Here is a 12137-nt window from a genome sequence, read left to right as displayed (position 1 = left end):
AACAGCCATGGGGCAGTTTTTAACACATTACTAGAATAACCTGAAGATGAAAAATGGATATCACTGGCTTATAGCACTTGTTAAAACCTACTGTGACAAAAGGCTTCACAGTTTGGATGAAATCCCACATTAAAACATGAGTGTACCTGTTCAAACAGACAAACAGACCGTTGTGCATGCACACCTCCATAAACATTAAAAATATAAGATATGATAGTAAGTCAGACTAAAGAGGAACCTATTTGTTTGGCTTTTTCCAAAGCAGTATCCTTGTAACCACCTAAAATGAACACCTTATGTGGAAAAAATGGTTTAAAAACACTGAATTAACTGAAATAAAAACAATAATAAGACTTTTATAAAAGTAAAGGATAGTTTGCAGTGATAAAATGATCTAAAATAGAGAAAAATACAGGAATTGTTTTGATCTTCAAAACCATTTATGAACATGTTTCTTGAGAATGTGATATCTACATGACCATTACTTAAGTATTTATATCGTAACATAATACGTTGTTATAAAATAACCCCCTTTATATTGTATATAATGTATCAATGTAAAAAAAAAAAAAAAAAAAAGGCTTCTATGTCACTAACACTAAAACAAATAAAAACTATTATAACTAAATGAACCAAACTGGAAACTCCACTTTGGAAACTAAAATGAAAAGAAGGCAAAAGTTGAAATTCAGTAAGAAATTACAGAAAAATTTAAAATTATATTAACTGTGGTTAGGGCTGTTTGATATAACGATATATATCGGATGACGATATAAAACCATCTATCGTTTCATTTTACGCTATCGTTTGTTTCGTGGTGTCGCAAAATAAACTGTTTACGGCAATATTTTTTCATTGTTTTGATGGTCACTAGTGACTATATTAATTTCTTAAAGTTCTCTCTTTCTCTTAGATTTAATATAACCACACTACGGACGGATTAGCGCCTGTTTTTATGCATTGTCGTTAGCAACAACGACGGTAATAGCATCGCGTGTCCGCTTGTTTATGTACCACATAAACCTTTCACAATAAAGCTCAAGATACTGTTGAGACTTTTCAAAATAAACTGAATCACGTGAAAGAGCAGATTATTTACGGATGAGAAGCAAAAAAGAGCCGACAGGTGCTAAAGAATAAACCTTAGACTCAAACGTTAGAACAGGCTTTCCCTGCAGCACGGCGTGTAATAAATACTCACAAAGAAAACGGCGGCCGTTACAACTTATGTCTAAAAATGTATAGTTTCATGCATTGGTTAAAACACTCGACTCCAGCTACATGACGCGCAGCTGGAAACACTTCCTGCAAGTCGAGCTGCCCGAGATTCACAGAATTTACAGAAAATGTTACATTTTTGTGATTTATGTCGTTATCTGGACGATAGAATTCTTATATCGGGATATGAGATTTTGGTCATATCGCACAGCCCTAACTGTGGTCTAAAAGCAACTACTCAAAATACACAAAATGTATATCAAAATGTTTCTCTGAAACCAATACGAGCTTTATGTTTGTTTAATTAGTTTAAAAACAGAAATGTTAAGCCAACGGTGAGTTTGTTTAGCTTAGATAAACTAGCAGTTTCCCTTTTTAGTTTTTATGCTAAGCTAGCAAGCATTTATATTTTACAAAAAGACAAGGGAGTGATCTGGGTTATCTCAGCTAACCTTTAGCAAAAAGCCCAATATAATTCCTAAACTATCAAACTATTACTTTAAGTTCCTAATCATTGTCATATTTCCTCGTAGTTGATGTGTGAACTCGGAAACAGCGTCATCAACCACATCTATGAAGGCTCCTGCCAAGAAAAAGGTCTTAAGAAACCATTACCATCCAGCTCAAGGTGAGAACTGATGAAGCGCAGCTAATCTGATCTATAAACATGTGACCTTTGAGGCACTAACATCAAAAGTCGTATGTCATGTGGTTTTGCTCAGGCAAGAAAAAGAGGCCTGGATTAAGGCAAAATATGTAGAGAAGAAATTCTTGAAGAAGCTGCGCTCCACTGAGATACTCATCAACGGGGAGAGGAAGTCGGAGCGGCGGTGGAGTGTGAAGAAATGCCGAAGACACAACAGCGCTACGACGGTGCCCAAAACACGGCGGAGATACCGACAGGAGCCTGGAAACACCTCCCCCTCCACCTTCTCCTCAGGTATGTCAGGTGAAATGCAGCTTAGCGATGTAGTTTTCCAGTGTTTTTCATACAAATTAGACACCATTTAAAAAGTTTCTTTCTGTTCATCTCATAGCAGCTGCTAAGTTCAGACGAGAATCTCTGTTCTGTCCCGATGAGCTGGACTCCCTCTTCTCCTACTTTGATACGGGATCTGGGCCTCGAAGTAAGCAACTCCCTACTGTGACACTCACACCTTTGTACCACACATTTTAAAGCATGGGAATATAGAGCTTGGATTGTGTGTTCACTATTGCACCATTAAAATGACACTAATTGCTCTGAAAGAGACAGCTGTGACTAATGTGTCCATGTTGTGGCGCCTCCCGGTCCGGCAGGTCTGAGCAGCGACAGCGGGTTGGGAGGCAGTACAGACGGCAGCACAGACATCCTGGTGTTTGGCTCAGTAGTGGACAGCGTCACAGAGGAGGGTGAGTCCAGGGGATGAACTGTAACGAGCTGCTTTTATGTCTGTATGCGGTTGCTGTTGCTGAGTTATGTTACGCTGTCCTCAGAGTGTGAGGTGTCCGAGGACTCGAGCGGAGAGGCTGAGCTGGAGGCCGAGCCAGAGACGTCAGACCTGGAGGACCTAAGGGATCTTCATCCCGGAGCCCTGCTCTATAAAGCCTCGAAAGCTCGTAACCTCCCCGTCATGGCTGCAGCGCTAGCTCATGGAGCTGATGTCAATTTAGTAAATGAGGAAGACGAAGGAAAAACGCCCCTCATACAGGCTGTGATCGGGGTGAGTGAATCGACCGAAGAGGTCTGGAAACTTCTCACATCGGTCTTTCATTAGACAAAAAATCTGATTATGACATAATCCAATGTAAACATCTTTTCACTTCTGCTTTATTTTAGGGTTCATTGATTGCCTGTGAGTTTCTGCTCCAGAACGCTGCTGACGTCAACCAAAGTGACGCGAGAGGGAGGGGGCCCCTGCATCATGCCACGTATCTGGGACACACGGGGTGAGTCATGAGGAGTTTTACTCTCCCCGCTGCATTTCTAACCACTTCACACATGGTTTACAGTTTAGTAAAGCGAGCTTTGTTGGAGTGATGCTAAGCTTGTCCAGGACAATGAGCCTCGTGCAGGAAACCTATTTAAAAGGCATGCATGAGTGATTTAAAAGAATTGACTTTTCCTTTTATGAGAAGTTCAGGCTTGTTGTTCTCCCGGGAAAACCATTGTTTGACTGAAAGTGGCTATAAATCATATTTTCACTCCAATAGTGCCAGGCTTCTCAAAGCACGGCCCTTGGTTAGTTTTTGTGTGGGCCCCGGTTGCAACAAGGAAACAGACTAAACCTTCCTTACTTTTACAGATACATCCAGTGTAAAAGAAACGTGACCTAACTTGTGGATGAAATATTTTAAAAAATGATTACCATTGAGGTCTGGTTATAATTTATCTTGTTTTCTTTTGTCTTTCCAGGCAGGTGTGTTTATTCCTCAAACGAGGAGCTACACAGAACGATGGTGACGAAGATGGCCAGGATCCGCTGAGTATAGCTGTGCAGCAAGCCAACGCAGATATAGTCACGCTGTATGTTGTTTTACTTACGCACTATAGAGTCCATTAAGTGTTTTTCAAATAACTAACATTCTCTTTTTGATTTCTCATTTTTTCCTTCAGGCTGCGTCTTGCCCGGATGAACGATGAGATGCGGGAGTCAGAAGGACCCTTTGGACAGCCAGGTCAATACCCAATCAGCAGCCCAACTGAGCAGCAGTATAAGAAATGCATTCAGGAGTTTATCTGTCTCAATATAGCAGCTTCATAATAATCAGGTCAGGTTGAACTAATGTAGGGGGTGCCAACAGATGCATGAAGACACATGTTTGGGGATCTTAGGCTTCATGTTCGTCTGAAAGACTTTTTACTACCCAATTTTCTTCTTCTCTACATCTGTCATGTTTCTCTCCGCAAACCTAGCAGCCGGCCGCTCCCTTCTCAGGTTCTAACAGCAACTCAGTGTTCCTAATCTACTTTTAACGATGTCAGTTTGGACCAAAAACAGAAATAAATTGGCCAGGTGTGGCAGAGAAATCACTGCCAGGGAAACGTTAGAAATCTATTAGTAATTATTATGCCGGGAGTGGACCTTAAATAATGTCATCAGCAGAGTATTTGGGACCAATCTAGGACTTTGTTTGAGGGTTTCAGAGGATACAGGGAGCTCTGAACCAAAGAACTCAAAAGTATTAGGTTTCATTTCATCATGTGGTCGGGGTGTATATTTTGTGGGATTCCCTGTTTTAGACACGTCTGGTTCCTGAAGTAAAAGCCTCTTTAGTTTTTCTAGTAGACATGGTAAAACTACCCAAGACACATGGAGGTGTTGTATTAGAGATGTGTGCCATGGAAAAATGATGATGTTGATCAAAGTGATGATGATATCTGTATCTTTGTCTGTCACGTGGCTCTTTGGTATATGCTAACTTTACACACTATACTTTCTTTTAAAGATTTCCCAGGAATTTAGAAGTTGTTTAAAACAAAGCACAGCACAGCAAAACGTGTGAAATCTTAAGACTTATCAGTGAGGGTGCCGGTCATGTAAATTTTGTGATCACAGTGTGAATGCTGACCTTTAAACTAACAGACCACTAACTATGCATGTGTCCTCAAAGTGAACTAGGATGTACTACTGTAAGAATAACAACTTACATATGATGTCTCCAGTTGTCAATGTGTAAATCCCACAAGTTGTACACAGAAACCAAACTTTACCAAATGGAGATCATTAGACTTGTGCTTTATCTTATGGACTTGAACTCCAAACAGCACTTACTGCTATAAATCCCATAATTCCACACATGCAGATTGAAAACATGGTCGCCATCTACTTAAAGCTGAAAATCTGATCTGCTTGTCAAACCCAAGCTTGTTGTATGCACAATCTAATTGTTATAAACGTTTGGTTTCTAATACCATTATGGTATTATTCCCAATTCAAGGTCAAGTCAACAAGTCATATATAGAGTTTTATGGTTTGAATAATGACCAACATGTACAACATTAACTGCATGCAAGTTTTACTCAGTATTACTTGAAACTATAGTTTGAGCCTATAAAGTTGTGAGGAAAGTACAACAGCAACAGCAATGTCTTCCATAGACTTCCATAACTTTAACCTCCTGGACCTGCAGTCCAGTCCACATATGTGGACATCACATTTTGGGTTGTCTAGACTAAAAACTACTAACTAACTATACTAAATTTTGCTCTACAAGGGCCTGATATGCACTTACAAAGACATTATACTGCCACTGTTCTATCAAAATTTAAAACAAATGTCCTCATATATGGATATCAGACCCTTGTAGAGCAAAATCAGGTAAAAAGATAATTCTTTATTTTTACATTCATCAGGTCGAATCAGCCCAAATAGCAGAGAGAAATTAAAAATGCATGCCATGATGAGTTCAGGTCTTATGACGTTAATATGGTAGCTTCTTATCTTATTAGCAAACCAGAAACTTGCACCTCTACAGTGTGAAATGGTACACAGGATGCTATCCACAGCCTCACATATGCAAATAAGCTGATGGATATAAAAGTTTTAAGGTCAGCCAGCAAGCTGAAGATGGTTCAGGAGCAAAATAGCTGTTAGGGGCAGCAGTTTTATTTAAATGCTGAAAAACTATGTTTTGAAAGTTAGCATAGCGTAAAGAGCCACTGTAGTAGGACATTGGTTGAATTATAAATATACTAAAATGAAAGAAATCTTATAAATATTGAAACCAAAGGAGGAAAAACCCTTCAGGAGTCAGCATGTGTTTGTTTACCAGTAATAATTTAAAAAAACAAAAAAAACAAAAAAAAAAAACAGCCACAGGGGGGTTCAGCCAGTTTCTCTTTCCTACTTGTTTTTAACTGAATCAATTTTTCAAAAATTAACCTCCATTATTTAATAAAAGAATAAAATAGTGGAGGAACTCTTTATTTAAATAACTTCATGAGGGGAAACTGTGAAGCTGCAATAACTGTAATGGAGAGAAAATGATGTGAGAATTATTTCTGCGTAGTGATTAAAAGATTGATTAAGTAAAGCTTTTATTTTTCATTAAACGCAAAATGATGCACTTTTAATTTTTTTTAATATATGACAGGACTCTCAGAGCCATAGTGCAATGACTATTTCAGTACAGATAATCAGTATTTTTTTGTATTATGCTTAACAGCAAGGCAGATGGTATTTTTTTAAGCTGGATATAGATTTTTTTTTTTTTGGGTGGGGGGGGATTAACACCACAACCACACAGAACGATATTAATGTTCCCAATATGATATAAAAATCACTCGTTGGTGGAGTTATTCTTTAGGAGAAACTACACTGGAAGGTTTTTGATAAGTCACTCTAAACTACTATGTTACTATATATACAGTATTTGTATGTTAAAATGTTTGTTTATGGTAATCAGATGTGTCACGCCTAGGCTTATATTGTTTGTTAGTTTATATTGCATGGGTGGCTGATGCCCAGGTCCACTGAAGCCCAGTTGCTTATTTTTAAAGTTCTGTACCCAGTATACGTGAATATGTAACATTGAATATTGTTGGAAAATGTTAATATCCATATTATATAATACCAAATCACGACAACAGTGCATGAGGTGACATCCATGGCAGAAATCAGTTAATGCAAACAGACTGAACACCCTCTCCTGCAATCATCTGTTGGCTGGGTGACAAGAACAGTGAACCTGGCAGCTCAACACTTTTTGTTTGATCCGCTTGCTAGCTTGCAGTTAGCGACAGTGTGTTATCCAAAGCCTACATAAAAATACTGACAGACTCCCTTCAGACTGTTGGGGTTTAGCTCAAACCAAAGAAAGCTTGCAGAGCTTTTAGAGAGCAGAAATGTTTTTACCAATTTTAGTTTTATATGGAGAATCTTAACAATCTGGGACTGTCTAAAGATGATTATAGTAGAGATGTTTGTGATTTCCAGATTAGTTTATATAAACGCTATCCACTGGAAAGAATTTCAGCATCATTACTGCCTAATGGTGTTATTTTGTAATTGACACTAAAGAAAAAGTCTTATGATAAGCTTAGACAGTGTAATATGCCAATGCTTACAGCTACTGGTTTAGCCCCTTTGAGTAAATTTAGTTGGAGAAACTATTTTGCCGCCAACTATTTTCTGACTCCACAAACCTTCCTAATAATTTTTGTACAGTCCCATTCTTTTATTTGCCAGGTAAAACTGTTTAAACGATATGACATTGACAGGAAGGGTAGCTCGCTCATTTCCGCACTTTGAAAACATGCCGTCTCTCAGCCTTTCCTTTTTTGTGCAGTATGTGGTGTCAACACCACCAAAACACTCTCCAAAAGGTCTCAGTTTTTACAAGATGAATGATGTCGTCGACAAAGCATTAAGCCATTGAAGGATTAGGTGTTGTACAGCTCAGTGTGTCTACAGTGACTGTTGTGTATATAAACGCAAAAACTATTAACACTTTAACTTCTAACAGGCCATTTCTAACTTTCCTGTACTTCTTTTTTCCTGTCTCTTGACTGTTTTCTGTACAATTTCTTTGAATATTGTAATATTGTAAAAAGAAAAACAAAAAAAAAACGTGCATCTCAGAATTTACAGTACTTGTGTGTGTTAACACTAACTTCTACCTATGTTTTCCTCTTTGTGTCTTCTAATATGATACTAAAAAATAAACAAAAGGTCTGACTAATCACTAACTTCTCTCTTTCTTCTGTGCTTTATTTCTTCTTTTCACTTGCTTTACTAACTTTACCACAAAGCAGAACTATGAAGCAAATAGCAAATAACTAATATATTTAATATTTGAAGTGGCGTGTGTGTGTGTGTGTGTGTGTGTGTGTGTGTGTGTGTGTGTGTGTGTGTGTGTGTGTTGGGTGTGGGGGGTGGGCTGTTTAGTGCATTAAACAGTATGATAGATAAAAATAACAACACATTATATAAAAGTTATAAACTGAATTGTGTATCATTGAATAATTTAAGTATTTGATTAGACAGTCGATCAATAACAGATACTCCTGATCTCAACTCATTAAGTCGCGACATTAAGTCCACAGAATCAGTTTCTTATTCATGCTTTTAAGATCTCTTTGTTGCTGGGGGTTTTTTGGGGGGGGGGGGGGGGGGGGGTTTTTATTTCGTGGATTTTTGGTTGATATTCAATTTCTCTTCAGTAATATGAGACGACCATAAAAATGAGAGACTGTTTATTTCTTTGTAAGTGAGCAAACGTATTAATTCAGCAGGCAAAATAATCAAATAGTATGGATAACTCGATATTTTCTCTTTTTATGACCATTCTCTGTAAACTCTAGAAATAGCCTAACTGTTTGGGAAAGTCCCAACAGGTCAGCAAAGAAATACTAAGACCATGCCACATTCAAAGTCTCTTAAATCAGCGGTCCCCAAATCCCGTCCTGGTACTGGTTCGTGAGTCGTTTGGTACCGGGCCGCGACAGTTGGGGCTTGGGTGTGAAATATATGGTTTTCAGGGTTTTTATTGTTTTTATCATTAACTCTGTTTCCCTGGGTCTTTTCCCGTGTGTTATGAATAAAACTTCTTTGTTTTGGTACCGGTACTGGTTTTATTTTGTTGTACTAATTTGCGACACCTTAAAGGCCGGTCCGTGAAATATTTTTGGACATAAACCGGTCCGTAGCGCAAAAAAGGTTGGGGACCGCTGTCTTAAATTATCTTTCTTCCTCATTGTGATGCTCAGTTTGAAGTTCAGCAAGTCATCTTGACCGGTTTTAGATGCCTAAATGCACCGAGTTGCTGCCAGGTGATTGGCTGAATAGATAGTTGCATGAACAAGCAACTTAACAGCTGTACCTAATAAAGTGGTACTACTAAAAAATCCTTCTGTTCATTATTCGAGGAAAAGAAAAAGAGGCAACAAAATCCTTTCTACTGCCTCAATTCTCTTAAGACTGTGGGAACAAACATTTGTAAAATATTCTGAGAGCAAAGGCCAAACACAGATAGGAAAACCAGCTCAATAAGGAATGTCTATAGAGGAAAGGAAACCTCCATATATACCAGGAGCCTTGAACTCTCTGACTCACTCAGAAACAAGCTGGGAAAACCAGGAATTTTCATCCCCTTTTTAATTTTCTGAGCCTGGCAGCTCTCACGGACACAAAAGACTTGAGTTGCTTTTGTTGTGGTAGTAGCGGTGGTGGGCTCAGCGGTCACCATGACAACAGGAAAAGTAGAGGCTCAGTATTTGGAAAGTTGAAAGAGGGGAAGCTTCATGGTGCCTCGGCCCTTCATTCAGAAGGCTCCTCTGTTGTTTCCTTCCTAACTTTCATTTAGAAAGATGTTTTGACTCTTCAAAGAGCTTTGGGTCTCGGGCTGTGGTTTTCATCGTCATTTCCTGTTGTGTTTTCTCTTTTTGTTCATCAGGAGACGCCACGTACCTTGACATCTTCCGAGAATTTTCGCACATGGCTTCCCACAACCCAGAAAAGCTGAAAAGAAGGAGTTTGCACTTCCGACACTCCTTCAGGTAGTCCTTCAAGAGTCGAGAGAGGGAGAAAATACTTGAAAAATGCAGCTTTCCAAACATTCACCACAGCTGGATTTCAATGAGAGGTGACCCTGAGAAGGAGCCTGATGCTGCTGAATAAATTCAGCCATCACAGTATACTATACAGTCAGTTTTATTCCACAGAGAAAGCTACAAAAAATGCATAAATAAATAAAAGTCACATTTAAAGTTCATTAAAGTGAAGAAATTAATGCATTTTAGTTCAGTTACAACTTTTATTTTGATAGGGTTTTGTTCTATGAGGATCTGCTGGTCTTTTCCTCTCAAATATATATGTGTATAAATACATTGTTAGTTGAGCACTTGTTTTGTATGAACCATCATTTCTTTGCTGATTCATTACATCAATACTTTCCAGTATGTTTGATTGTATATGTACTGCATGCATGTACTCCTATTATATTTCAAGGATAAGAAATTTAATATCATTAGTTATTATCATCTTGATAAGCAGTTTTGATCTGAAACATGTTCTCTTTTTCCTTTGTTTTTGCATCGACTATGCTGGTGTAGTCTTGGTGATGTATTTTTGTCTACTGTGGTGTACCACTATAAAACGCAGTGCTTCTGATGCTGTAAACAAGCTGTAGAGACAGACATAAAAATGCTAATATATCTGAAAAGGCAAGATGAGAGATGGATGGAAATAAACATCGTCTGTTCGACTCACTCCGTTTTTCCTTGTCGCTGAGACAACAGCGCCTCCTTGTGTTGAAATGTGTGACAAATTGATCTTTTTAATTAGGGAATAATCTATATACAGTGAAGCCCAATTTCAGTTGACTGTAGTTACACAGTTTATAAATTCAATATGTCTGCTAATAATTTCTAATTTCCCAATAAGTCTTTATTTGTGTTTATTTGTCAATATGGTGTTTACAGCCACCTTTCCATGGAATATTTAGCTAGAATAGCATTATCACAAGTTTTAATTAGGAGAACAAAAGTCTAAATTTAAAAAATATAAATAAATAATAAGGTACCAGTGGTCAAAATGTGATCTCTCTCTCTCTCTCTCTCTCTCTCTCTCTCACACTCACTCACTCACACACACACACACACCTCTATATCCAACTCCATCTTTCTCTCTATATAAAGATGTATATCTGTCTATCTATAGAATTCAGTAATTCAGTTTCTATAAATGAATTGATTACACATTATTTTTCTGTTTAATATATTTGTAAGTAATGAAATTAATGGATAGATGGGTGAAAGATAATCTATCTCTAAATTGTTTAATTTTAAAAGGTGTACAAAAACAATATTAAATTTCCATGGGTTAAAAAAGTACATTTTTAAATATATAAATAACGAATGGAATGTTTTAAAAATGCTGTCTAAGAAGATAAAATAATAAAATCATAATTTAATGCTTTATTTCTATGGTAACTGTCCATCAACTGTTTAAAAAAAGATGGGCGTAGCCACTGTGGCATCATCTATCAGATTTTGGACATTGCATTTGGAGGTGGGGTTTGTTCCTTTTAGAACCAGAAGTGACCATATTTAGACAAAAAAAGTGCAGTGCAAAGTTAGCCGTCTGCATTTTCAAACTGTATTGAGTGCATCTGACAGATATAAACTTCTACAATTTCACTCACCAAAAGAGACATGTGGACAGTCAAGGGGTCAAGTTAAGTGACTTCAGCTGAGGTGAGGCCTCTCTGGCAGCTGTTGGCTGAAGCTGTCAATGAAAGCAGCCACACCCTTACATTTAAATGTAAATCACATCAATATAATAATGATAACAATAATAATAATCTTTATCATGATCCAGTGTATACTGACGGTTTTCTTAATATTGTGAACTTGGGGATTTAACTCCTTTTGGAGCCAGCCTCAGCCGACCACGGGAGGACTAATTTTTCAGCCATGAACGTTGCTTCTCAGGTCCTCCATACAGAATTATAAACTTATACTGTATATTAGTCACTTAATCTGATGATTTTTCACTAGTTTCCATGTCATAATAATAATAATAATAATAATACAATATAAATAACTGTTAATAACAACATTAACAACCTAGTGCTACCACCTTTTAGAAGGTCCTTGAGGCTCCACCAGTACTGAAGAAGGTACAAGTGGCACAGAGGGTGGTCAGGACTACGGACTATGGACAACAGTTTGTTCAGTGTCCACCTCTCTATCACAGCTTCAAAAATGCACAATTTGCTGCCAATCACAGAGTCAAACTAACTACAGAAAACTACACTCTGCTCCCCACAGCTGACTGATAGAAACTCTCAATCATTTTGCAGCACACATTACGCATCTCGGCTTCCTTAGTAAACAGAGCCTGCTCATCTCCTTCTTGTATACAGCCTCTGTACTAGTCTTCAGTCAAGTACTTGGACTGCTCCACCACATAGACATGTTGTCCCAGGACAGACAG

At 37.9% G+C, this 12137-nt stretch overlaps 1 protein-coding gene and 1 long non-coding RNA gene across 6 annotated transcripts in view; one reads left to right on the top strand and one right to left on the bottom strand.

Annotated features, from left to right (window-relative positions):
• Nucleotides 1-10408, top strand: part of acap3a (ArfGAP with coiled-coil, ankyrin repeat and PH domains 3a) — a 70874-nt gene extending 60466 nt beyond the window's left edge. The window contains exons 17-25 of one of the 5 annotated variants that reach the window (XM_042219315.1): nucleotides 1752-1846; nucleotides 1941-2158; nucleotides 2259-2345; nucleotides 2518-2610; nucleotides 2695-2921; nucleotides 3038-3147; nucleotides 3614-3724; nucleotides 3815-3876; nucleotides 9595-10408. In XM_042219315.1, coding sequence (XP_042075249.1) covers nucleotides 1752-1846; nucleotides 1941-2158; nucleotides 2259-2345; nucleotides 2518-2610; nucleotides 2695-2921; nucleotides 3038-3147; nucleotides 3614-3724; nucleotides 3815-3876; nucleotides 9595-9701 — 1110 coding nt within the window. In that variant the 3' untranslated portion in view covers nucleotides 9702-10408. Of the gene's footprint in view, nucleotides 1-1751; nucleotides 1847-1940; nucleotides 2159-2255; nucleotides 2346-2508; nucleotides 2611-2694; nucleotides 2922-3037; nucleotides 3148-3613; nucleotides 3725-3814; nucleotides 3970-9594 lie in introns of all 5 variants that reach the window. The other 4 variants (XM_014332552.2, XM_005918854.2, XM_005918853.2 and 1 more) reach the window with 4 other exon arrangements.
• Nucleotides 1-12137, bottom strand: part of LOC102310412 — a 49122-nt gene that overhangs the window by 35911 nt on the left and 1074 nt on the right. Inside the window, exon 2 of the long non-coding RNA XR_001336171.2 lies at nucleotides 11344-11426. This is a non-coding gene — a long non-coding RNA (uncharacterized LOC102310412). The remainder of the gene's footprint in view (nucleotides 1-11343; nucleotides 11427-12137) is intronic.

The sequence above is a fragment of the Haplochromis burtoni genome, unplaced genomic scaffold, assembly GCF_018398535.1.
Source record: "Haplochromis burtoni strain Fernald_Lab_line unplaced genomic scaffold, NCSU_Asbu1 Contig_31, whole genome shotgun sequence".
NCBI classification, from domain to species: domain Eukaryota; kingdom Metazoa; phylum Chordata; class Actinopteri; order Cichliformes; family Cichlidae; genus Haplochromis; species Haplochromis burtoni.
The sequence above is the reverse complement of the archived record's forward strand: the minus strand, read 5'-3'. Positions and strand labels throughout refer to the sequence as shown.